The sequence below is a fragment of the Trichosurus vulpecula genome, chromosome 7, assembly GCF_011100635.1.
Source record: "Trichosurus vulpecula isolate mTriVul1 chromosome 7, mTriVul1.pri, whole genome shotgun sequence".
In the NCBI taxonomy this organism is placed as follows: Eukaryota; Metazoa; Chordata; class Mammalia; order Diprotodontia; family Phalangeridae; genus Trichosurus; species Trichosurus vulpecula.
The window spans coordinates 235,802,331-235,825,926 of NC_050579.1; the positions used below are offsets into that span (position 1 = coordinate 235,802,331).

The window sequence follows — 23,596 nt, forward strand, 5'->3', positions numbered from 1 at the left end:
ACATAAATGAAAATGACTGAACAATCTTCTCAGCTGCATAAATAATTTATATTTATGTAGTGCTTTGCCATTTTTCAAAGCCCTCTCTTCCTTATAGATAGACTTGTGTTGTCATTAATAACAATAGTGACAACTCACATATATGTATATATAAACGTATGTGTGTGTGTGTGTGTGTGTGTGTGTGTGTGTGGAGCAATGGGCCCGGAGTCAGGAAGAGCCAGACCCAAGCATAAATCTGGCCTCAGACACTTGCCAGTTGTGTGATGCTGGGCAAGTCACTCAACCTCAGTTTCCTTACCTGGAAAATGCATATAATAACAGCATCTACCTCATCAGGTGGTTTTGAGGATGGAATGAGGTAATATTTGTAAAGCACTTAGCATGGTGCTTCGCTCCTAGGAAGCAAGATATACATGTTTATTTCTTCCCCAAGTAGGATGCTATTTCTTCTGCACCATTCTGGCTTCCCAGAAAGCACAGAAGGCATTAAGCTTAATAGCTTGGTAGCCAGTTCTTGTAAATCACTGTGCTAGAGGGCAGAAGTGGTAAATCCCTTTGACTTCATAAGAAGTTTGGTGGTTTTGCATTCAAGTGGAACTTTGTAGGAACCCATGCTATAATTGGCATAATCAAATTGGTTTTTTTAAGCCCATTAAACTAGACGACCAGATTCATCATCAGACTTTTCAACTGCCAATATGAAACGAGTGAATTTTCTGAGTGATCACTGTAATGCTGATTCCTTTCCATTAGGCACTAAGAAAGCTTTGGACTTTTACACAGGGAGACTGGGCCCGTTCCCAAGATGTTTATTCCCCATGCAGCTTTGCTGGCAAATAATGAAGCCCCCTCCCCCTTTTCTCTCTTCTCGACCCTTGGAAAGGGTCTCTTCTCTTGCCCTGAGGAAATGCCTAAATTTTCCAAGGCAGGCCTAACCTAAACTAATGGATGCAACATTTTACCCTGAGGGGAATGCGGGAACTAGAAGGCTAGAAAGTCCTATGTCCAAAGTGGGCTTACATGGGAGCAGGGTTCTGTTGCTGCAGCTGCAGACCTTTTGATTCATTCTGGATAGAGGAATGAATCCCCCATTCATTTTTCATCCATGTGTAAGTACTGGCCTTGCCCTCAATGTTTGTGTTTGGCAAACACGATAAAATAAACAGGAGTCTTAAGCTGGCTTCAAATGCTGCCACATTTGTTCCCTTTACCTGCTTCCTTCCCTTTCCCATCATGAGTCCATGATGACTGAGCTTGGGTAGAGTCTATGAAGGAAAGGAGCCTCTGGCAATAGGCTTTTGTGTTGGCAGGCATTAAATGTTCCATCTTCTAGACATGGCGGTACATGCCTATAGTCCATGATGCTGGGGAGGCTAAGTCTGGTGGATCACTTGGAGCTGGGAATTCTGAGCTGCAGTTTGGATAAAGCTAATCCCATAGTTTGGTCTAGTAAGCCACTGCTATGGTGAGCCCCCAGGAAAGGGGAGGCCACCAGGCTGCCTAAAACTACAGTCAACAAATACTAAGTGCTTATGACGTGCCAGGCATTGTGCCAAGTGCTGAGAATACAAATATAAGCAGAAAGACAGTCTCTGCCCTCAAAGAACTTATATTCTAATGAGAGAAGACTGATCATAAAAAGCAGCTGTAAAGGGGTAGAGTAGGGAATGAAGGTACCTGGTGTGGGGCCATGATAGGGAAAGTCTGGGCTGGAGAGGAGTGAGACATGCCCAATCTGCAATTGGGCTTCTTTAGGGGGTATGAATAGTCCCAGGGCAGAAGAATGAAGTAGTTTGAAGCTTCCATGCCAACCTGCTGTGGGATTGGGTCCATGATGCACTTCTAATATGGGTGAGATAGGGAACCGTAGTCTCACAAACAAATAAAGTCACTTCCAGCTCTACGGTCTTGAGCAGTGCTGCTGAAATGACTTGGTTGACTGTCTCTGCCTTACAATATGTGACCTAATCTAAAGTGTGAAGTGGGGGTTAGGCATATATGAGGGATGGACACAGGTACCCTAGTGAAGGTAGATATGGAAACATCCTTCTTCAAAACAGGCCCCCAGAGATGTATCTGAAAAGTTAATGTGTTTTCCCTGGTGGTAGGTTTTTCCCCCCACTTTGGAGAATCAAAGAGCTTTTGTAGAAGTAGAAAGATTATTTTCATAAGCCCTATCCACTTAAAATCATGAACTTAGAGCCAGAAGGTACCTACCTGAGAGGCCATCTACTTCAGTCCCATCAGTTACAGATCAGGAAACAGCTGCACTGCTTTGTGACATTACTGGCAGGTTTTAGCCAAAGTTCTTCTGTTCCAAACTAAAAAATAACTGCTGTATGTCCCTTTTGGGAGGGGAGAAAGCAGGAGGGATTTTGCCTGCCAGCCTTTTCCAGTGGCATGTTTTCTGATGAGAGATGGTGCCACTGTAAGAAATGGAAAGATACTCCTACAAACTGAAATGTTCTAAATGGGGACTAGATGGGGATGCTCTCTCCTGCACCTTGGGTCATTTTGAAAAATATTTGCTTAGTGAGTAATGGTGTGAATTGACTTCTGCTGAGCAATCTAGTTACAAAACATTTGTCTTTTGTCACTTAGCAGAGGAATTGGGGCCTTGGGAGGGATATGACATTGGGACATCTCTATCTATCTATCTGTCTGTCTGTCTGTCTGTCTATCGATCTGTCTGTCTGTCTATCAATCTGTCTGTCTATCGATCTCTCTGTCTGTCTGTCTATATGTCTATCTGTCTGTCTGTTTGTCTATCTATCTATCTGTCTGTCTGTCTATCTATCTCCTAACTTTTTTATTCCAGGCTCTGTTAAAGTGCTTAGAAACTGGTGTGACTCTGGTACTCACATGTGAGGTGTCTGTATGTAGTTTTAAGATGAGGCTAGGTTTCAACATCCACTTAACCAGAGTTTTAAAATATAGCTTTTCCACCTGCCAACTGGAAGATTACACGATCAAGAGGTCTTTGACAAGACAAGAGGTCCTTGAGGGGCTGGGGTGTAAGATGGAGGTTGGTGATAGGGATAGAAGAGAGTGAATATAGCAAGCATTACTGAAGCCACTGGTATTGGGGTACAGTAGTAAGAGACTTCGCTTTGTAGTAGATGATCTGGGTTGGAATCCTGGTTCTGCCACTGATTTCCTGTGTGACTTTGTACAAGTTGGGTTACCTCTCTTAGCCTCAGTTTCCGGAGCTGTAAATGGAGGGGCTTGGACTAGATGTACTCTTAAGATCTTTTTCAGCTCTAATCCTATGCTCCTATTAATTATTTTCCCTGGGATATTGATAGACTTGACTTCGTACCCTAACAATGCAATATCCTCATATTTGGGGTATTGTTTGACATCTGTCCTGCAGGGCTTAGCCATCGAGTAGAAGGATGTGGGAGAGTTAGTGAAGTGAGACAGGATTTGAGGATAAGCCAGGGATTTTGTGATGATGCAGGGGACAGACATAACAGGTGAGTGAATCTCACTGCTCTCCGAATGGTACTCTCTAGCCTCTGCACGTAAAATCCTCCTATGTAAAAGGATGGGGTTGGATTTGATCACCTTTTAAGGACCCTTCCACCTCTCAATGTATGTTCCTAGGTTGAAATCTAGCAGTCAGAAATAAGAACAAGAATTTAGAATCTCAGGTCCATAGTGAATGAATTTGTGCAAACTTTTATAGTTTTTGATGATATTTGCACTTTTAAAGTTGCCTGTGAAGTGATGTATGGAAAGATAACTTAAACTAACTGGGAAGAGATGGAAATGGGGCTTTAGTTAGAGACAGAATATCTTGCTAGTTATCCAGGGCATGGCAAAACTTGGGAGTCAGGATACTGGCGTTCTGGTCCTGGTCTTCCCACTTGGTCCTTTATTTTTTTTTTCCTTTAATATTTTTTTATTACGAACTAGAAAATCAGCAAATACACACATTTCCATACACAAAGGCCAGAAAATGGAGATTGTACTTAAAACTAGCGAATCTCCTACATATAGCTTGTCCCTTTAAATATACATTAAATGAAACATGGTGGTACCAATGTTAGCCGGCTTGTCTGTATTCCCCTTTAAATTCCACTCTGGCCTCCTATGTAAAATGTTTTGGTGATCTTTCCCTCCTCCCCTCCTTTCCTTTTCTTATATAACTTATTATATTCTCACACTCTCTCCCCCACCCCTTTGTCATAAAGACCCTCTCAGGTAGGCACCTATGTATGATCATGTATGAGGGACCCACCACTTGGTCCTTTATGACTTACAGGCAAATCATTTCTCTCTTGGTCTCAGTTTCTACATTTGTAAAATGAAGGAGTTGGGCTAGTAGGTGGTTTCTAAGATTGTTTCTTATTTTAAAATCTTAAAATTCCTTTCAATTTCCTTAGTTAAGGCAGGGCCAGCCTTACCATGGTTATATCAATATATATCTTAAGTAAACATATCCTAAAGCAGGGGTGGGGAACTTGCAACTTCAAGGCCACATGTGGCCCTTTAGGTCCTCAAGTATGGGCCCTTTGACTGAATCTAAACTTTATAGAACAAATTCCCTTAATAAAAGGATTTGTTCTGTAAAACTTGGACTCAGTCAAAAGGCTGCACCCAAGGACCTAGAAGGCCACAGATTCCCCACCCCTGTCCTATAAACTAGGGAATGGGGGAAGTACCTATAAAATTTATGCTTGGCTTATTCTAAGCCATCATTGAATTAGGTTTGTGTTACCATGAGCAAATCACTTTTTCTCTCTGGGTCTTGGTTTCTACATCTGTAAAATAGAAGAGATCTCTAAGATCAGACCCTCAGCCCTTTATGATCCTCTGATTTCAGGGCTTGTGCTTAGCCCTGTTGGGGCTCACTCAGCTACCGGCTTCTTCTCTCAGAATTCTACAACTTCTTGTACTTTGCACCACTTATGCTTGGACTCAGGAAAAATTTTTTGAGGTAGGCAAAGTATATCCTAGGCTTCTATGCCTTTCCTTCCCCTGTTTTTACTCTTCTCTCTTTTGACCTGCCCCTTCCCCTCCATGCTGTCCTTCCTGAAGATGGGATCTTTCTGTTCACTCTCATCCAATTAAGGTGATGACTACTAGAAAACTCTGGGTGCCCCACCTACCCCTAACCCAATTTATTTACATTTTGAGGGAGAACTCTTGGCCCTTAGAGAATAAAAAGGAATGAGATTACACATAATGGAAGAATGAGCCAGTCAGTGAGTCAATAAACATTTATTAAGCACCTACAATGTGCTTAGTTCCTAGGGGATACAAAAAGAGGCAATAGGAGCTCACAACCTTATGAGAAAATTGCATCCACCCTGGCAGTAGTAGGATTCAAACCCAGGACACTGGAGCCTAAATCCAGTGCCTTAGGGACTTCCCATTTGGGGATCAGGATATGTTTATTTCTGGGGCAGGACTCTCGATCCTCAGATTACATCAGTAATTGCTTCCTGCCTAGTCCAAAGTCACCACTACCCTATCATAACCCCATCCCAGCTCTTGGGTGAGTCACTTAAGCTTCATGGGCCTCAGTTTCTTTATCTGTAAAATGAGAGGGTTGCAACAGCTTGATCTTGAGGTCTATCTAGTTTTAAATCTATGTTTCTAATTTCACTGATACAACGAAGTCCTGATTAGTTCACTTGCCCCGCATTTTTCTATTGGGCTAGAACCAGTTACCTTATTATGTATAATTATAACTTCCAAATAGTGTGCATTCAAATACATGAGACCAATTCTTGGCATTCATTCTTCGGATCCTGTGAGATTGCATCTTCAACTGCCCATGCTGAAGAAACTTCCTCTATTCATTCAGATGAGCCATTTTTTCATTTACTTTATAGTCTTACAGAGTTGCTTGGAGTTGCATTAAGAGTTATGTGATTTGCCCAGGGTCACACACAGAGGTACAACTTGAACCCAGGTATTTTTTACTCTGAGACACGCTCTCTATCCAATATGCTGTGGACTCTGAACAGATGAGTAGAGTTAAAAAAAACACACACACAGATTTATGCTGAGGCACCTAGGTGGTGCAGTGAGTAGAATGTTGACTCTGGAGTCTGGAAAATCTGGGTTCAAATCCAGATTCAGACACTTAACTAGTAACCCTGGGCAGGTCACTTAACCTTTGTTTACCTCAGTTTCCTCAACTGTAAAATGGGGATAATAACATTGCCTACCTTGCAGGGTTCTTGGGAGGATGAAATGAGATAATATTTGTAAAGTGCTTAGCACAGTGCATACAGTAGGTGCTACATAAATGCTTGTTCTCTTGGTGCTCCATTTCAGTCATGTAGAGCTCTTCGTGATCCCATCTGAGGTCTTCTTGGCAAAGGCACTGGAGTAGTTTGCCATTTCCTTCTCTACCTGATTTTCTTTTTACAGATGAGGAAACTAAGGCAAACAGGGTTAAGTAACTTGCCCAGGGTCACACAGCTAGTAAGTGTCTGAGGCTGGATTTGAACTCAGATCTTCCTGACTCCAGGCCTGGAACTCCCTATCCACTGTACCATCTACTTGACCTTCCTCTTGTCTCCTTTCTTTTTATGTAGAGATTGAAGGTTTACAAAGAGTGACTTCCCCAAAACTACCCTATGAAGTAGTGTGATTATGTGAATAGAATGTAAGGTACTGTTTTCATTTAAGTGAGCACTATATTCTACGGATTGAGGGGATAGAAAAGATGGCTGAGGGCCCTTGGCTTCTAAGAGCTTATTATCTAGGGAGAATCATGATGGATAAAAAGAAGAAAAAGTGGCATGTCATAGACTGCCCCAGATGGTAGGGAACTTGAACATCATGGAATCCTAGGCTCTCATTTTATAGACAAATAGAGGGTCAGAGAGAGGAAATTACTTATCCCAGTTCACCAGGATGGTAGTCGAGTTGGGGTTCAAACCCCCAGGTATTTTGATTCCCAGTACAGTGTACTATGCTACCCCTTGCCTCCTCTCCCCCCAAAGGCCTGGCACAATACTTTGCTCATGGTAGGCACTTCACAGATATTTGGGGAATAAATAATCTATTTCTGAAATCAAGCAGGATTGGAAGATTTATTCTGAAACAACATCTTTTGCATGTCACAGGTGCCCAGGTTTATGCTGAATTGACTCTCAATTCTCTGCATTGCAGATTTAAGTGAGAGAAACAACAGCGTATGCTTAAATTCCTTTGCTTTGCTCTCCCTCATGTTCTTCCCTCCCCCCATTCCTTCAGGATCCTACAGTCAGCACGATCAAGCCTTGGCATCCTCTGTCTCAGCCTTCACCAGACTAGACACTGTTTTTTACCTAGCAACAGAAGGCATCTCCCTCTCCCTCTTTCCCTGTCTCCCCGCCACCAACCTCCTGTCTCCTCCTGTCTCTCCCTCTTCACCCCCTGTCTCCCTTCTTTCCCCACTCCCTTTCCCATTTCCCTTCCCTCCCTTCTTTTTTTCTCTCTCCTTATCCTCTGTTTCATTCCCCCTTTCCCACTTCCCCCTCCTCTGTCTCCCCACTCTCTCCTCTCCCCTCTCCCATCTCTTCTCCTCCCTCTCTCTCTCTTTTCCCCTCTCTCTTCCCCCTCTTCTCCCCATCTCCTTCCTTATCTCTTCTTCCCTCTTCTTCCTCCATTCACTCCCAGTCTCTCCCTTTCTCTATCGCTCCTCCTCTCCTTCTCTGTGCTTTTCCTTTCTCCTTCTCTTTTTTCTTAGATCATTCCTCCTCTATCTCTTTTTTCATTTGTCAATTCCCCTCCCTTTTCCTCCACCCAGGGTATGGCAGGAAATGGAAGAGGTAGAGTTGTCTGGGTTTATATAACATAGCTGTTAATCAGCATATGATCTGGAGCAACTTTCATCATTGAACCTTTCCTCTTCATCTCTCCCAATTTTCCTAATTGAAGAAAAGAAGCAAACAAAATGAAATATAACAAAAAATAAAACTCCAGACAGGCTACCCGCATTTTTATCTTGGTTAAATTTGTCTTGGTAGAAAAGACAACTTGTGGAAGCTCCAGAGGTGCATAATTATGACACTGGCATTTTCCTTTAATGAAGAATGGTAGTAGGAGGGTCATATAACAATTAAATGAACATTTTATTAAGCTGTTTATTTTTATTTATGTTAACCTGAGCTATAATAATAGCTGATACTTCTAAAGCACTTTAAAGTTTGAGAAGCACTTTGCATAGTTAAATACTGTCATTATCCCTACTAAATTTATGTAGAAACTGTGACTCATAGAACTTAAATGACATTTCAGAGAGTCACACAGCTAGTAAGTATCTAGCCGAGGTTGGAGCTCAGATCTTTCTGACAAGTCCTGTACACTATGCTCATTATGCACCATGCTACTGCATGCAAAGTATTCACTGAGAATACAAAGATGACCTCATTCTAATAGCTCACAGTTTAGCATAGGAGGTGACTGGGATATCTATATCTATATGTCTCTATATATGTCCCTCTGTATAGTCTAAAATAGAATGTGATAAGTACATAGGAGTGATTTAGCCAATGTGCAATTTGAGATTCAAAGAGAGAGGTCACTTTTGACTGGAGATGGAGGATCTGGGAAGTCTTCCTGGAGGAGTTGGCACTAGTCCTAGACCTGCAATGATTTCAATATCTAGAGAAGGGGTGGTGAGGGTATGTTATTCTAGGCCTTAGAGACAATGTAAGCAAAAGTACTTGGGTGTATGTGTGTGTGTGTGTGTGTGTGTGTGTGTGTGTATGTGTGTGTGTACATGTGTAAAGGGGTGATGAATTTGGAGAATGATGAATAAGGAATTTGGCCAAAGCATAATAGTATGTGAATGTGAAAAAGTCTATAAAGGGAAGTTGGCACCTGATTGTAGAGGGATTTAAATACCAGACTGAGAAATTGACTAAATAATGTGACTGGGGAGCCACTGAAGGTTGCTGAGCAAGAGAATAATATGACATTTGTATTTTGGGAAGACATTCTGGCAGTGGTCTGATTGACATAAGGAGAAGACGGAGTTAGACTGACAATAGTCTTGGCAGGTGGAAACTTGGGCCTGTTCTACTTTGGGAGTGCTAAGGGATAGTTGCTAGATAGTAATGTGGATGTAGACTAGGCCAGAGGATGATTTCTATTTGACCTCTGCATAAACTTATTTTTGTTGCAATCTCAATAGTAAACATCTTCTATGAGGAAGAATAAGTTAATATATCCTCTCTATTTTCTTTTCTTTTTTTCCCAAGTGGGGAAGGCAGGCCAATTGGGGTTAAGTGACTTGCCTAAGGTCACACAGCTAGTAAGCGTGTCAAGTGTCTGAGGTCATATTTGAACTCAGGTCCTCCTGATTCCAGGGCCAGTGCTCTACTCACTGCACCACCTAGCTGCCCCTATCCTTTCTACTTTTAAGTCTCAATAGTCAACTCCCAGCTGACTTTTAAAAAAATACTTGTTGCAAATAGGTAAAATCACATCTCTCTTTTTTTTTAAACTTCTGTTCTTCCTTTTAAAAATTAATTATTCGACAGATGTTTATTAATCACTTGCTCTGTGCTCAGCACTCTTAGGGGATATGGGAGGAACCCTTATATCATAGCTCCATAAATGTCTAAAATTGTTAGAAAAAGAGATCTTCTAGAGAAGTGAATTTTCCAGTTAACTGGAGCTGATTCCTTTAGACTCCTAACCCTTTTTAAAGGAAGCTTTGATGGGAATCTCTAAAGGAGAAATTATGGCTTCTTACTCAGAGTATTCCAATTAGGCTTTGCCCTTATCTTGAGGGATCAGTTGTCATTAGGACCATCTATTGCCACGATGCCCTCACAGTCCATTCAGGCTGGTGTGTGTCTATGGGCTTAAAAGCCACACTCCATGGTTTCAGCCTGCTTGGCTTTTTTGAGTTCTTGCTTTTTATAGCTTTTTCTGTTTCCCCTGCATCAGGCTCTCTACTGTCGCTCCTACTGTCGGTGTCTGTCTCTAGAAGCTCCCACCTACTCACTTCCCTCCTGATTTGCTGCTTCCACTTTTTTGTGTGCTGGGAAATCAGAGACCAAGACTAGAATTGTGGGTAAAATATATGAACACACAGTGATCTCATCAGTTATCATGGATTCAATTATCCCATTGCCGTGATTCCCAAATTGTTACGTCTAGCCCTAAACACCCTTCTGAGCTCCATTCCTGTATTGCTAACCAACTGCCTGATGGATATCTCAACCTGAATGCTCCAATAGCATTTAAAATTCTTTTTTTATTTAAAAATTATTTAGTATTTTATTTTCTCCCAGTTACATGTAAAAATATTTTTTTGCATTCATTTTTAAGACTTTGAGTTCCAAATTCTCTCCCTTCTTCCCTCCCCACTCATCTTCCCCACTGAGAAGGTGAGCAATTCAATATAGGTTATACATGTGTAGTCATGCAAAACACTTCTGTAATAGTCATGTTGTGAAAGAAAACCTTAAAATTCTATAGAACTTAGTATCTTCACTGCTAAACCTACCTATATTTCAAACTTCTCTACTTCTTACTAGGTACCACTATCCTTTTCGTCATTCAGGTTCACAAGAATCACTCTTGACTCTGTCCTGCCCTTCATCCTCCACCTTACTCACCCTGTTCTACCGTTCAGTTGTAAAGACTTAGTTTCTATTGCCTCAATTACAGTAGCTTCCAAATCTATCTCATATTTGTAAGGCACTCACCACAGTGCCTGACACGCAGTAGGTGCGCTATATAATTGCTTATTGCCTCCTCTATCTCTCTGCTTCCTATTTCTCTCCTTTCCAAGTTATCCTCCATATACCCAGCAAACTAACAATCCTAAAATGTAGGTCTGACCGTCCTTGCTCAAAAATTTTCAATGACTCCTTGTTGCCACCAGGATAAAATATACACTTATCAGCTTTTTGCTTAAATCCCTACACAATTTGGTTTCCCGAAATCCTTTCTAGACTTCTTTCATAATATTCTCCTTCATAGGGTCATAGACTTAGAGCTAGAAGAAACTTTAAGAGCATATCAGAGGTTATTAGTATTTTTTGTATCATAGACCCCTTTAGCAATCTGGTGAAATTTGTGGACCCCTTCTCAGAATAATGTTTTTAAATGCACAAAATAAAATACATAGGTTAATCAAGGTAACTGCTTGCATTGAGTTATAGTTATCAAAAAATTTCGTGGAACCAAGTTCAGAACCCAACCCCTGCTTCTGGTTTATTCCTCTCCTTTTATAGAAGAGGAAATTTGAGGCCCACAGAGGTAGGTCATGACTTGCCTAAGGCCATACAAATAGTGACAAAAGTGAAATATGAACCCAGGGTCTCTGGCTCTAAATTAGGTTTTCTTTCTGTTCTACCCTAGCTACCTGACAGACCTACTATACCTGGAAAGCATCCCCTCCTCCTTGCTTTTCAGAATCCTTACATTCCTTAGCTTGTCTGCCAACTTTGACACAAAGCTTTTTCCAGACCCATCCCCCTCCAGGCTATATAGTTGATTTCTCCATCTTCAAATTACCTTTTATTCATTTTTAAAAATGTCCTATTATTAAATTAACAAGCATTTATTTTCTCTCCCCCTTGCTTCCCCATCATGGAAAAAAAAGAAAATCAAATCCTTTGTAACAAGTATGCATAGCTATAGAGAGTAAATTCCTATATTGACCAAGTCTAAAAAGAAAATGTGTCATATTCTACATCGAGTCCATCATTTCTCTCATGAAAAAAGGTAACATGGTTCACCATTGGTCCTCTGGAATCATGGTTGGTCATTGAGTTGATCTGAGTTGTTAAGTCTTTCAAAGTTGCTTGCCTTGACAATGTTGTCATTTTTAGATAAATTTTTCTCCTGGTTCTGCCAACTCTGCTTTTGCATCATTTTGTGCAAATCTTCCAGGTTTTTCTCTCTTATTCATATATATTTCATGCCCTCCTTGAGAGAGTTTGTTATATTTTTGTATCTTCTTTGTTTAGGTTAGTGCCTTGTAGATGCTGCATAAATATTTGTAGTTTAATTTAAGTAAGAATAACTTAGCTCAAAAACTCAGGGTCACATCTACACTATGATGAGAAATCAGAGGATTTAGGTGATTTTTTTAACCAGTGGACTTTACTAATGAATTTCTCCATTTCATAAATGATCCCTCCATTCCTCTCAACATTTTTTTTTTCACCACTCCTCTCCTTGTCCACAGGAAGCCATAAAGGAGGGAGAACATCAGGAGATAGAGATCTTTTGTTATCCCATAGTGGGGATAGTTTATTTTTAGGGTCCCAGGAAGATTCCAGTCCTCCAATATCTTCTCTCCAGGACCTGAATTTGCTGCCTTGAATTCCACTGTTTTAGCTTGATTCAGTGTGGTAACCTATTAAATATTTTATAGGAGGGATAAGGTTTAATGTGTATCAACCATTGACCCATTGTGAAAATGAGTTTGTGGCTTTCCAGGCTTACCATTAGCTGAGAACAAAGCCCTCCATAAAGAGAGGTTCAGGAGGCAAGCTTTGATAGAGAGGAGGAGGATGGAGAGAGGCAGTCCTGAGCTTGGGGGAGGGATTGGATTTGAGGTTTTTCGATAGCTGAGCAGTAACACAAAAATACTGGGCACTGGTACAAGAGGTTGGCAAGAAAGGGGCACCAGGAATCACAAAATCTAAAAGTTGGCAGAGACTTTTAGAGATTATTTAGTTCAATGCCCTCGTATGGAAGAGGAAATTGAGGCCCAGAGAAGGGAAGGGGCTTGCTTAAGATCCCAAGGCTAATGAATGGCAGAGGTGAAGCTTGGATCCAAGACTGGAGAGCCCTGAAAGAAAGGAGATTAGAAAATCATTTCTCTTATTTCATGATTGTCACCATTTTAATTTCTTGTTTTGTTTTTAAAGAATGTGGCTTATGGTATTTTGGGCTTATGAACTTAACACAACTATACTTCCTCCTCTCTCTATCTCTGTACTGCCACTCTCCACCCCATCTTAATCCACCAAAAGTCTTGTTTAGAGCTTGGTAGCTATTGGGAAAAGTGATCTCTAGAGGCATGTCTTTGCCTACTTCTTTCAAGACAAATGAAGTAGTGGTGTGTGGTGTGATGGAGAGACTATCTCTCTGGGTCTGGGATTCAGATTCTATTCTGGGCTCTACCATAACTGTCTGTCTGTATGACTTTGGATAAGTTGATTAGTCACTCTGTGTCATTGTTTTCCTTTCCTCCTATCCCCTGGCCCCAGCCCTCCATGATATGGGAGTCCATAATTCCAATGATTTTTACTTTTAGAATATTAAGTGTAAAATGCGTATGTATCAAAATTGTTTATTAGACAGAACAATATTTAGTATGAAAATAGTCTAAAATGTAAATAAATCTAGGGGTTCATCATTCTGGGTATTCCCTCCAACAGTGCATTGCACAGGCTATCCATACCTGCCTGTCCTCTAGGACAACGCTTCTTAAACTGTGGGTTTAAGACCCCCATATGGGGTTGCGACCCACAGTTTAAGAAGCGCTGAAGGGTTCATGAGTGTGAAAGTTTAAGAAGCCCTGCTCTAGGATATCCATTCCTGTCCTCCGATAGCATGCTGCAGTTTGAAAATAGGCGGCTGCACAATTTCCCCAACTTCTTTTTATTCCACAGATATTGCAGATTCATTGGATCAACATTTATAGGTTCTAGCCACAGAATCAGAAATGCTGGATGAATCCCAGCTCTTAACAGTCTATGATCCTAGGTTCTCTCTCTGTATCTACAGAACTGCCAAGTAACCAAAAACAGCCCCTCATCTTTTTCCCATGAAGGATCTTCTGAGAATGTATGTATGTGCATGTATGTGTATGTCTACATGTGTGTATGTACATTTCCACACACATGTAAACACACAACATGTACATGCCCACACACACAAATCTTCATATATGTAGTCTTAGGGAATAGTGAAATAGCATGTTTCCTGAATTTGATGTCAAAGGACCTTGGCTCAAATCCAGGCTTTAAAGCTTATTCCTTGTATGACCTTGGGCAACCTTCCCAAGCCTTGTTTTCTCATCGGTAAAGTGAGAGGTTTGGCCTACATGACATTCAAGGTCCCTTTCAGCCCTAAATTTATGATCCTGCTTTAGTTTAGTTTTTTGTATTGTTGTTTGAGTAAATGGGTTCTGCAAGATCAAGACATGTAAAAAAAGTCCCCTATAGATGCTCATTGTCTAACAGGGTTCTCTGCTGTGTGCTTGGGCTTCCCTGTATGAGGCAACTTGAACAGCATTAGACTTATTTTAATTAGAAATGTGATCAGTTATCCCAAGTGACTGAGAAGGGAGGAATTCACTTGATAGGTGAGGAGGTGGAGTGGGGGTTGGAGGGTGGTTCGTTTACTGCCAGGACAGCCTTCCCAGATACAATAATCAATGAGCCTCTGAAGCTTCTGTCATTTCTGATGATTTCAATAATTGCTTCCTTACTCAGTCTCTGGAAATGCTGGGCAGCTTCTTCTCACAAATAGATTACTTAGGGAAAATGCAAATCAGTTGGAGAAAGCCTTTTCCAGGGAACCAAAAGCACAGCTCCCCCAAACCTAGCACAGAACAATTTGTCAGTCTATGCTTCTTCTGCAGAGTCATGTCTGGTGTGTGCGTGCATGTGTGTGTGTGTGTGTGTGTGTGTGTGTGTAAAATGTATTCAGTCCCGTATGGTCTGGCTGTTCTCCCAGATCAGGTAAGGTGCCAGAGTTGTAACATACCGACCATCAGAATGATATATGTGTGCCCAACCGCCAGGGTAAAGTGCCCAGGGCTAGCTCCCAATATTCTCTTCTCTTCTTAATATAGTCTTAGCTGATTTAATGCCCTGTTGGAGGTAGGTTTTTTTTCTTTGGGGGCAGGGAGGAGAGTTTGTTATTTTGAGTATTCATGCCTCCTTTCAAACATTAATGCTGTAGCTTTTCTAACCAGGCCTTTTCATTTAGAAATGAGGTACTAAATTACACCTAGTGGAACAGGATGCCCTCTTTGCCCAGGTCCTTCCATCTTAGGCCCTTTGGGTCTAATCTTCCCACTGGGGCACTTGGTAAAGGGAGCTGCCATCCTGTGCAGTGGAGGTTTGGGGGCTTGCTTTCCTCCTCAGTGTACCTGGTAACGGTCAAAGCAGAGAGACTGGGCATGAGCTTGTAGGGAAAACAAATGAGCAAGGAAAGGAAATTTAGCCAGAAGTAGAAACTGGAAGATTTATAGGACAATGTAATGAAAAGTAAGACTTTTTTCTTCTTTCTTAACATAAGATGATCTTAAGCTTGTTAATTAGAAAATCAATAAGCACTCCTCCCGCCTCCCCTCACCCCATAAACCTTTAAAGAAAAGAAGAATGAATGAATTACACAATTCAGAAAATGTTAGTTTGCCCTTCAACCCTACTCTAGTCAGGCTGAAGTACCTTTCCCTCCAGAGGGGAGAGGATTTGAAAGATGCAATTTTTTTTTAGGAAGTTGGAGCCTCTGTTTTTCCTTTTGGAATCATACCTCAGGCAAACCCTTGGGTATACGGTGGGGTTTTAGGACCTGCAGATAAAAATGACCGGACATGGCAAAATTTTTTAAAAGATGATGAGGATGGTGATTACAGTTACTTGTAAACATGTATTAAGTGCCTATGGTGTGTCAGGGGCTATGATTTGTTCAGTCCTTTCAGTCATGTCCAACTCTTTATGACCCCATTTGGGCTTTTTCTTGGCAAAGATACTGGAGTGGTTTGCCATTTCCTTCTCCAGCTCATTTTATAGAAGAGAAAACCAAGGCAGACAGGGCTAAATGCCTTGCCTAGGGTCACACAGCTAGTAAGTGTCTGACGCCAGAACTGAACCCAAGTCTTCCTGACTTCAGGCCCAGCACTGTGCCACCTAGATGCCCAGGGACTGTGCTAAGCCAAGACAAAAATCAGAGACCCTGCTTTCAAGGAACTTTCATTCTGCGGTGGTGACAGTGTGTGTATATATAAGCCTGTATAAAAATGTAAAAAAAAAATGCTAAATAATCTTGGGAGGGAGTCAGGAAAAGTTTCATGTAAAAGGTGATATTTGAACTGAGCTCTTAAATAACTCGGTACTCTCAGTAAAGATAGAGGTAAGGAAGGAATACATGCTAGACTTGGGAAATAGCTACCCCAAAGGGACAGAGACCAGGTAAAGATCATTTACCAGAGAGGCCCATAGATGTTTTTCTTGATATAGGGATATCCATGTATTAGCTGGCTACCATCTATCCAACCCAACCTCTTTATTAGACAGAAGAGGAAACTGAGCCTAACAGAAGGGAAGGGCCTTACCTAAGCTCACATAGCTAATTAGTAGCAGAATAAAACTTCAATCAAGTGAGGAAATAGGGCCACTGGTTTCTTGTAGTCATTTTTTGTTTTCTGGATCCCAAATAATATTCCATTTTAGGGAGAACAGCAGTGCTTTGTTCTTTTGACTTCCACACTACCCTATTCAGAAAGTCATCTCTTTAGTTGACAGTTTAGATGTTTAACTCTTTCTAGCCTTTTCCACGTCTGGGGGTTTCTGTTCCGTAAGGTGGCATAAAGTCTTACGTGGCTGTGAGAGATGATATCTTTCCTCTCTTAACTTCTCAGTAGCTGAGATCTTGGCAACTGGCTTCCAAGACTCTTAAGTCATGGCTGGTATAGGCAGCATGAATGTTCTGTGGACCTAGTATTGTCACTTCAGTTGGGTTACTGAGTAAGTTGATGGGCCAGATTCTGTGGCATGAACAGAGCACCTCATTTACCCAAAGGGCACTGCAGAGAAGTTCCATTCCATGACCAGGTGTAGTAAGGCCCAGCCTGAGAAAGCAGCTCTTCTAAGGTCTCTGTAGAACTGGACAAGAGAGTAAGTAAGGAAACAGGCTTCGAGAATAACTTTGCCCTAGGCCACGATGACCCATCTCGTAAATAATAAAATTGGAACTTAGACCCAGGTTGCCTGATTCAGGTGTCCCTGGAATTTTGAGAAGACCATGGCGGGGGGCGGGGAGGGTGTCTGTGTAAAGTTATATCCATTTAAAACTGCACAGTAATAAGTGGGTTGCCTTCTGCAAGAATCATTGTTACGCCATAAGTAAACTTGGGATTGGCAAAAAATAGTGATAGTGTATATGTGGTTTTCGAAATCAAGGAACTTTGTAATAGTAATAACGGTAAAAGTATTTCTATAACTCTTTAATGTTTGCAAGGCACTTTAACATATATGCCATTGGAGCCTCACAACATGAGGTGTATGATATTATCATCGTCCCCATTTTACAAATTAGGAAACTGAGGCTCAGAGAGATTAAGTGACTTGCCTGGAGTCACACAGAAGGATTTGAACTTAAGTCTTCTTGACTCCCAAGCCCAGCACTGTTTCCTCCTAGCTGCCACAATCTTGATGGTAACACCATGAACTGGAAGAAAAGTGAATTGAGAGTAAAACAGATAGTCATAGGGACCCAAAGACAGTAGTGATGATCTATTAAAGTCATCCATAGTAGGACTTAGAAAGGTTGAGCAATTCCCAGGAGACTCCGGCTGTCTGAGGCGGGAGGGAGGTTGGAGTATAGAAGAGAATCCATGCCCCACGATCCCTGTCTTTCTGGGCAGTGCTCTCCAAAGCCTCATATGTATCCCTAGTATCTCAGAGAGTTTCTGGTACATGGTTATTGTTTAGTCATTTCAGTCGAGTCCAGCTCTACATGACCCCATTTGGGGTTTTCTTGGCAAAGATACTGGAGTGGTTTGCCATTTCCTTCTCCAGCTCATTTTACAGGTGAGAAAACCAAGGTAATAGACGAGGCTGAGTGACTTGCCCAGGATCAAATAGCTAGTAAGTTTCTGAGGCCAGATTAATAAATACTGGTTCACTGATTGAGTTCTGTCCCAGAGGTGGTAGGTAGCCTAAGAATCTGGTCATCTTCTTGTTGTGGATAACTGCAAATCCCCCACTACTGCAAATCCTTCCCGGTCTCTGGGACTCCATTACTCCATTTCTTAAAGCAGGACTGGATTACATGCTATCTAAGGTCCCTCCTTAACTCCAAAGTACTGAAGTATTTTGTTGACTGATAGACTGACCCTATATTGACTCAATATAGACAATGATAATAGACATAGATAGTAGATAATATTAATATGATTAGTGATAGCAAGTGATAAGTGATAGCCACTGTACACAAATAAGGAAGGACACAAATTTTGGGTGTGTTAGACTTGGAGATTTGGGAAAGTGGGAAAGTTTATTCAGTAAAATGTTCTCTTTGATATGTATTCTAAAAGGTTCTCTCCTCTTCCCTTCCCCCTCCCATTGGTTTCTTGTGTCCTCAGTTCAGCATTTAAGGCCCTCCATGATCCGACCCCATCCTCCCTCTTTCCAGCTGTATGTTCCACTGTTCCACTCCATGTGCTCATCCCTGAGCATGCCCCTCACTTTTCTGCACTGTCTCCCCCTGCCTTTGTTCATGCTGCTCCTTCCACCTTAAATGCCCTTTTCCTCTGTTAATGTCTTGAAATCCTCTCCAATTCAACCACTACCTTGTTCCTGAAGCCTTCCCTGGTTTTCTCTCTCCCTCCAACTCATCTTTCCTTTCTTTGTGATCACAAAGTACTTTGTTCATCTCCCGTAGTGAAATATGTCCTTTCACATATTGTAGTCATTTGCCATATGTTTGGCCTCCTTTCCTAGATGATAAGCTTCTTGAGGACATAGACTATATCTTACTCATCTCTGTGTCTTCCCCACAGTGCCTTGTATGTAGTGAGTGCTTGGTAAATGTTTGACTGCCTCTTTACTGATTCATTTCAACTGTTGTAGATCTTTGGTCCTTTAAAAACTCAGTGGTGGTGGGAATCAGTCCTCTATTCTGGTCTTTCCTGTTGCTATCTAACACCTTCTTGGGTTTTTGTTCCTTCTTTCCCCACCTTTTCTTTCAGCTTATATTCCTTACCACCACTCCTGCTCAGCCCAAGCAGCTGACTTCTGAACAGGATGCCATGAATCTCTTTGGCACGTATCTCCATTTTGACTCTGCCACTGGCCACTGGCTTACCTGTGACAAGTGTCCAGCTGGAACCTTTGTGTCTGAGCACTGTACCAACACTACCCTGCGGGTATGCAGCCGCTGCCCCCCTGGGACTTTTACCAGGCACGAGAATGGCATCCAGAAATGCCATAACTGTAGTCAACCTTGCCAACAGCCAATGGTTGAGAAATTACCCTGTACTGCCTTGACTGACCGGGAATGTGCTTGCCCAACTGGCACATTTCAGTCTAATGGTACCTGTGTCCCCCACACGGTTTGTCCCGTGGGTTGGGGTGTACGGAAGAAAGGGACGGAGACTGAAGACGTGCGGTGCAAGCAGTGCCCTTCGGGTACCTTTTCTGATGTGCCTTCTAGTGTGAGGAAATGCAAAACTTACACCAACTGCCTGAGCCAGAACCTGATGGTGGTAAAGCTGGGGACAAAGGAGACAGACAACGTCTGTGGCCCGCTCCCGACTTACCCAGGCACGCTTCCGTCTTTCCCTGACACAGCCATCTTTGCCAGCCCTGAGCAGGTGGAATACCATGAAGTTCCTTCTCCCACTTACATTCCCAAAGGTAACTGCGCCATGACCTTGCTAAATGTGGGTTAGCAGGATGGGTCTGAGCAACAGGGATTCTGGGTAAAGTTGGACTGGCCCCCAAAGTGGTTTCTGTCTAATTCACTAGCCCTCCTGGTGAGGGTACTTGGTATGTACTCAAAACTCTTACTTCCTTGTGAGGTAGAGAACTATTCTTCACAACTATAAAACCTGGCTTCTCTTGAGCTAGCCATATGAAAGGGTGAGCCAGATTTTAAAAAGTCCATAGATCCCATTTCAGTCAAAACATTCAGGGTTACCTGCTAATAAACCTTCCACTTTAGCTGTTTATGGGAGCAAATTGAACTTAGGATCATAGACTCATGAATTTAGAACTGAAAGGGACCTTGAAGGCCATTCTATTTCATTCCCGTCATTTTACAGATGAGGAAACCGAGGCACATACAAGTAAAGTGACTTTCCCAGGACTACACAGCTAGTATGTGTCAGAGGCAGGATTTGAACCCAGGTCTTCCTGGCTCCAAGTCCAGCATTCTATCTAATTGTTGACTTTCCATCTCTTTTTCCCTCTACCCTAGTCACCCTCAACTATACACTTAATCATGGGAACCTTATCCCTTTCTGTTAAGTGCTAATAGACTTCAAAATTTCTCCCCTAAGGGTGTTGTCTTAAAGTAGTTTCCACTGTAGTTTTATAAATCCTGACAATGTAGCAAAGATTAAGGGGCTAAAAAAAATATCAGGACTAGGAAAGAGGCCAATGAGTCATGCAAGTGGTGGGAAAGTCGGAAATCTTGACATGTGTCCTATTTAATTAACATTTAGTAACTTAACATGTATGTGAGACGTATTATGTCTTTTTTCTGCTTAGGATTTTTACTTTTTCAAAAAAAAAGTTACTCCTCAAGTAACCATCCTATAACAAGTAATTTTACATTGGAGTTGTGCCTTGATGTCTTTCAAAATTCTAGTAGGTAAAATAGATATCATGGAGCCTTTCAGAAATATCTAAAACTGAGCAAGCTTTTTCAAATATGCTCTACAGATAAGTTTTTTTTTAATTCAATCAATTCAACTCAACAAATATTTATTAAACCTACTAGAAGAGGTTCTGCCCCAAATCTTGCCCTACTCTCAGGTGCTGCCAAGTAGTGATGATGGTAGAGTCAGAAGGAAGAGTAGCAACACCCAACAGCATAGATAAGCCCTGACTTTGGACAATTCCCTAAATAGCCAAGAGTTGATTGTGGAAGAAATCTTAGGCAATGGGTAGAAGAATGGAGAGAGTCAGATGAGAAATCTTCTGTGTTTAATATCACCTATGGTATAACTACCCTTAGTTTCTTGGTTAGGAAGCAAGTTTGGCTCTGCTTTTCATTCCAGAGTTGAGATGTTGTGGTAGTTGTCCCCCTCCAGCTCACTTTACAGATGACGAAACTGAGGCAAACAAGTTTAAGTGATTTGCCCAGGGTTAAACAGCTGGTAAATGTCTGAGGTGAGATTTGAACTCAGGAAGACTGAGTTTTCCTAATTCCAGATGCAGTCAGTGATGCACTATACAACTTAGCTGACCATCAAATTGTTTATGAAACTACAAACATATCTATATGGAACTGGTGCTGGGAGGGAGCTCAGGTCCTGTGTGTTAATCCTGATTTGAAGCCTGAATCCTTTCTTTAACTCCCTTGACAAGTGGTCATCTAGTTTCTATTTGAAGATCTTTGGTGATGGGCACCTCACTACTTTTCAGCAGTGAGTGCCTTATTCCAGTGCCTCATTGCTGGAGATAGGGCTGTTATTCATTTAGCCTTTTCAAAATGTTTCATCTAATTGATCTGGGAGGCAATGTAGAGTAGAAAGAGCACAAGGATTTGGAGTCAGAGAACTCAGGTTTGAATCCCAGTTCTTCCACTTAATGACCTGTGTGACCTTGGGAAAGTCATTTCATTTCTCTGGGCCACCTTATCTTTAAAATGAGGTGGTTGGACTAAACGGCCTCTGAGCTCCTTTTGTACTCTAACGCTATGATCTCCTGCTGCCACGTAAGTCATGGCCAGACCTTCCTGCTTCTCTTTTTCAATTAGTTTAAATCCGACATTTGACTGCATGGAGGTACAATCAAACTGTGTTTCCTTATTTATTCCTACTAACTCCTTTCCCCAATCCCCCCAGTCTCTGTGACAGTGATAGTTTAATTGTAAAGTCTTTTCTTGCCTCTCCCCAAAGCCCAGCTAATGAGGCATTTGGTTCAGATTCAATCATCTTTCCTTCTATCTGGGCCAAGCTGGGTGGGGGCAGGAGAGAGGAGAGCAGAAAAGTCTTTCTTTCTATCTTTCCTCTCTCTTTCCCACTCCTCACCCCTACTTTATCTCCTTTTCTTCCTGTCTCTCTCCCTCTCTGTCTCTCTATTCTTGGCTGTCTGCCTGTCTATTTCTCAGTCTCTCTTTGTCTCCCTTCCCCTCTCTTCCATCCCTCTCTCTTTTGACATCTATGTAAACACATTCATATGTGTTTATATAAATATGTGTATGCCAAATTGCTCTCCTTTATTGCAGGTATGAACTCAACGGGATCCAACTCTTCTGCTTCTGCCAGACCAAAGGTACACAGTGGCAGCCAGGAATTGGCAGCCCCCAAAAATGCCACCTCGGTCAAGGAGAGGGGAGGTGTGAATAAGACCTTCCCAAACCTCCAGGTTGTGAACCACCAGCAAAGTCACCACCACCGGCATATCCAATCGGTCCCAAAACCGCTGCCCCCCATGGAGGCCACGGGAGGGGAGCGGTCCAGTACTCCCATCAAGGCCCCCAAAAGGGGGTCCCCTAGGCAGAACCTGCACAAACATTTTGATATCAATGAGCACTTACCTTGGATGATCGTCCTCTTCCTCCTGCTGGTGCTCGTGGTGATTGTGGTGTGCAGCATTCGGAAGAGCTCAAGGACTCTAAAGAAAGGCCCCCGGCAGGATCCCAGTGCCATTGTGGAGAAGGCTGGCCTGAAGAAATCCTTAACCCCCACGCAGAACAGGGAGAAGTGGGTTTACTACTGCAACGGGCATGGTGAGTCTTCTCTATCTTTTTTTGGATCCCTTTCTCTCCCAAGGTTCTAGAGGGCTTTGAAGAAAGGGTGATGGAGGTGCTGATGGCTGTCTTCTTTAGTTATGTTTTTGGACATGCTCTCAGGGCTAATTGTGCTTTGTGGAAAATGAAATCAGTGTTGGTTCCAATAAGTTGACACAGGGTAAACACCTCCTTAGCTATATTAAAACAAAGGCTGCACTAGGAATGTAGATCTGGAAAGGACCTTAGAGATCATCTCACCCAAACTTTACTTCTTATAAGTGGTGACACTGAGTCCAAAGAAGTTACTTTAGAATAAAGACAAAATCAGAGTAGGAAGAATTCTCAGAGAGCATCTAGTCCATCTCATACCTGAGAAGGAATCCTCCCCAAATGCATGATCATCCATGCACTGCAGTTGATGGGGAACTCACCACGTTATAAGGCAGTCCATTCCACTTTTGGTGATAAATTCAATTTTAGAGAGTTATGTGACCCTTGGACCAGACCCTTGGACAGAGCTGGCCTAATTCTCACTTCAGTGCCCTTTCTGACCTAAGTGGGGGGATCCCCACTTCCATAACTTTTTTTGGTTATATCAGAAATTAGGACATTAGTAGTTGGCCTAGTAGCTATTCCTGGCATATGTGGAACAGGTTGTGCTTGGGCCTTTTGGATCTGAATCTCTAAAGCTAAGATTTGGATTATTTGCCACATGTACTCATTGCCTGCTTCTCCATTTTCTAAAAATACATAAACAAAAGTGAAAGTTCTCTTGTCTAGTTGGACCTTTAAATATGCAAAGCCTATCCACTTTGTGTTTATCTGATTGAAGATCCTACATCTGGATCTTTGAAAGTCCAGAGACCTGGGTTCAAATCTTTGGTGTGCTATATACTATTTTTATGACCTTGGGTAAGTCACTTATGGGATAGGATTATGTGAGCTCTTAAGGTCCGTTCCAGTTCTGCCAGTAAGT

At 42.0% G+C, this 23,596-nt stretch overlaps 1 protein-coding gene across 1 annotated transcript in view; it reads left to right on the top strand.

Annotated features, from left to right (window-relative positions):
• TNFRSF21 (TNF receptor superfamily member 21) overlaps positions 1–23,596 on the top strand; it is a 112,022-nt gene that overhangs the window by 8,521 nt on the left and 79,905 nt on the right. The window contains exons 2-3 of the mRNA XM_036766676.1: positions 18,908–19,574; positions 22,114–22,617. Coding sequence (XP_036622571.1) covers positions 18,908–19,574; positions 22,114–22,617 — 1,171 coding nt within the window. The remainder of the gene's footprint in view (positions 1–18,907; positions 19,575–22,113; positions 22,618–23,596) is intronic.